This window comes from Gavia stellata, chromosome 7, assembly GCF_030936135.1.
Source record: "Gavia stellata isolate bGavSte3 chromosome 7, bGavSte3.hap2, whole genome shotgun sequence".
Taxonomy (NCBI): Eukaryota; Metazoa; Chordata; class Aves; order Gaviiformes; family Gaviidae; genus Gavia; species Gavia stellata.
In genome coordinates, this window is record NC_082600.1 from 38181491 (window position 1) to 38184672 (window position 3182).

The 3182-nt window shown below is 44.0% G+C and overlaps 1 protein-coding gene across 1 annotated transcript; it reads left to right on the forward strand.

The window, feature by feature from the left end:
* The first annotated feature begins 1146 nt into the window (after window positions 1-1146).
* On the forward strand, window positions 1147-1665 carry TMEM229B (transmembrane protein 229B). Its single transcript, XM_059819941.1, has one exon. The coding sequence runs from the start codon at window positions 1162-1164 to the stop codon at window positions 1663-1665; it is 504 nt and encodes a 167-aa protein (XP_059675924.1). The 5' UTR covers window positions 1147-1161.
* Window positions 1666-3182: the final 1517 nt, after the last annotated feature.

Genomic DNA, 3182 nt, shown 5'->3' on the forward strand with positions numbered 1-3182 from the left:
CAGAGCAGAGAAGTTAAATAGTGCCTGATGAAGAGTCAAGAGAAACTCAACTTGAAAGAGTAAGTTTCTAAGAATGAAAGAGGTCAAATTCACCCTGTGGTGTAAATCTGTAAGGCTTCAGTAAAATTATGCTTAAAATCAGGTTGGGACAGGGACTGTAGCGTGGCAGAGCAATGCTTAGGACCTTGTAAATCTCTACAAAAAGTGTAAAAACTAATTGTGCTGAAACAGTTCAGTGATAAGCAAATTGTGCCCTTTCAAAACCTCTTCACCAAGTTTCTTCCTGTAGAGACAATTAGAGTTTGTTCTCATTTCCTATTTATCATGACTAACCACCTCTCTCTATGCTCAGCTGTTCCTTTTTATTCTCCTCCTTTGTGTTTTGCTGTCCCGAAGCCAAATCTGAATGGATTTCAATGGCTGTCTTGTCCTTTTTGACTTAGTATCAGGCAGTCTGACACATAAGAAAATTATTTTCCAAGTCCTAGCCATACAATGCATGAGTTCTTTAACAGAATACGTAACAGTTCAGCAGAATAATGGGTGCAAGGTGTGGTGTCTGAAAGTATAAAACCTCTGAAACTTTCTCTTCCAGTTCCCTTGCTGTAGCTCTCATCAAAGCTCAGTTTTTCACTACAGTAAACATTTTGGGTATAGAGACTGCAGGTGACAGCTGGAAGGGCCCAGGTTTTCAGTGCTGTGTTCATCTAATCTATTCCATATTAGAATCAGAAAAGTAGGGGATAGTGCTGTTTCTTGAAAAGAGCAAAAAGGTGATGTGCACTCCTTGTGAGATGACTATATTTTTCTGCTGACTTGCAACCTCACGCCTGGCAAAGCCCTTGTACCTGTCAGCTCCCTCCTTATCACCAATGCAATACCAGCTGCATCCCGCTTCTTAGGCAGAGCAGTATACATTGTCCGGGCCTATTCTGAGACTTGGAGCCCAGTAAGGTGCCACCTTTCCCGAGGACTTAAAATTTGCTGTGGTAAAAATGAGGCCATTTAAAATTAATTTCTTTCTCATATTTGTCTTTTGTGGGTGCTACGAGTTTGTGTGTGTTGGCATCTGGGGGATAAGGACTTGTGATGTCCTCGTTGACTCCTCTCTCTCTCTCTCTCTCTTCATTTCAGAGTGCCTGCTGGGGTGTGTGCATAAGAATGGCTGCAGCAGAACCTCTCACCGCTTTCTCCCGATGGTACCTCTATGCCATTCATGGCTATTTCTGTGAGGTAATGTTCACAGCTGCCTGGGAGTTTGTGGTCAACTTTAACTGGAAGTTCCCAGGTGTTACCAGTGTGTGGGCGCTCTTCATCTATGGCACCTCCATCCTCATTGTGGAGAAGATGTATCTATATCTCAAAGACAAGTGTAACATTTTAGTGCGCTGCTTCATTTACACACTTTGGACATACCTCTGGGAGTTCACCACCGGCCTCATCCTACGCCAGTTCAATGCCTGCCCGTGGGACTATTCCCAGTTTGATTTTGACTTCATGGGCCTGATCACCCTGGAGTATGCCATCCCATGGTTTTGTGCTTCTTTCATCATGGAGCAGCTGGTGATCAGAAACACCCTGCGCTTACGATTTGATGAGACTGCTGAGCCAGGGGCCCCCACCGTCCCCGTTGCCTTGGCCAACGGCCATGTGAAGACTGATTGAGCAGTGACTCAGAACCACACTTAGCAATCTGAGAGAGCCCAGGATTCTACCACAAACTGTCAGCTCTGGCTCTGAGGTACTGCTCCTTGCTGTATGATAAGATTCATAAACCCCATTTTTCTAATGGGGGTGTGCATGGGATATACCAGAAAAAAATGGAACCAATAGATTTTCTATGGATTTTACTCTTTGGGCTCCAAGGACCAGTATCAGTTACTTGTTAGTTAGGTTATTTCTGATTTTAACTTATTACAGATGAAAGCAGTCCTTTTGCTTACTCTTTTACATGGAGAAAGAAGAAAAAGAAGTGCTACAGTGGAAATGCATACAAAAAGAAAAAAACCTAATTAGTGGATGGGCATGGACACGCCAGCTAAGTTAGTGATTGGCTTACTCCATTAGGCAATATTCAGGTGCTTGCTTGCAACCAATACCTCCCGTGGGACCTGAGATGCTGCAGGAACAAGGAAAATCCATCTGCTGTTGAGAAGAACCTAAGACTGGCAGTCTGCTGGGGAGGTAGATGGTGTTCCCCTCGTGAGGTCCCATTGGCCTCTCCCTAGGTTCTTTGTTGCACCACGAAATAATCTGGTGCTGGACATCTTGCTGAATTTATACACATCTTGTACTTTTTGAAATCTCAGTCCTGATACTCACTAGAAATTTGTTCTTTTTTTTTTTTTTAAATAAAGGCCTTTTTTTGCCAAGTGAAATTTACCATAATCTGTGCAATCTAAATCTTGGCAAAAGGCGCAAGAAATAGCATAAGTCTTCCCATCTCCTTTGTCCCCTGAAAGCAGACCTTGCCTGAAGGACTGCTGTAGATTTCAGCTCCCATCTCAGCTGTGCAAACCTTGTAGAGACTATACAGGCCACAAGAGTTTTCTGCCTGTCTTCCCAGGGATTCCTCTGTTTCTGGTGATGTTGATGACTTAGTCTGGCTGCAACCTATTGTATTTGAAGGTCAAAACCTCCATGTGGCTAACATGGTATCCAGGATTTGGTCCTCTGGCACTGACTTCTCACCCTCCTTCAGCACTGGCAGGTCTTGGCTCAGATCTGCCCAGTATTCTCCTCAGTGTATGAAGAGGATTTGCTTTTTCTTCCCAAATTCTGCTGTAAATAACCACAGCCATATTGTCATGACAATAATTGGAGGCAGCAAGAGATATGCCATGCTGCCTGATACATTATTAAAAAAAATCAAAAGCAAAAAATCCCTTTCTGAAGAGCACTTCTTCATGCTCTGCCTGAGTGAGGCTTTACGTTAGGGTGCAAGAGCAGCAGTAGAGAGGTGGAGCAGGAGGGAGTGCTGTGGTTCCATTGTAGAACTGCCTGCACTGGGGACAGTTTGAAATTTAACCTACTGGGGACATTTGAGGAGTACAGGGAAAGTTGTAGTGCAGGGAAAGTGCTTGATAGTGGCAGCCACAGGTTCATAATTTGGTCTGGCAAGTCTTGGCTTTTGAAGTTAGCAACAAACATGGAGCTTCCAGCTGTCAGATGTAGCTCCCTCC

Coding starts and splice junctions, on each gene's coding strand:
- TMEM229B (XM_059819941.1), top strand. CDS start 1,162: ATGGCTGCAGCAGAACCTCTCACCGCTTTCTCCCGATGGTACCTCTAT.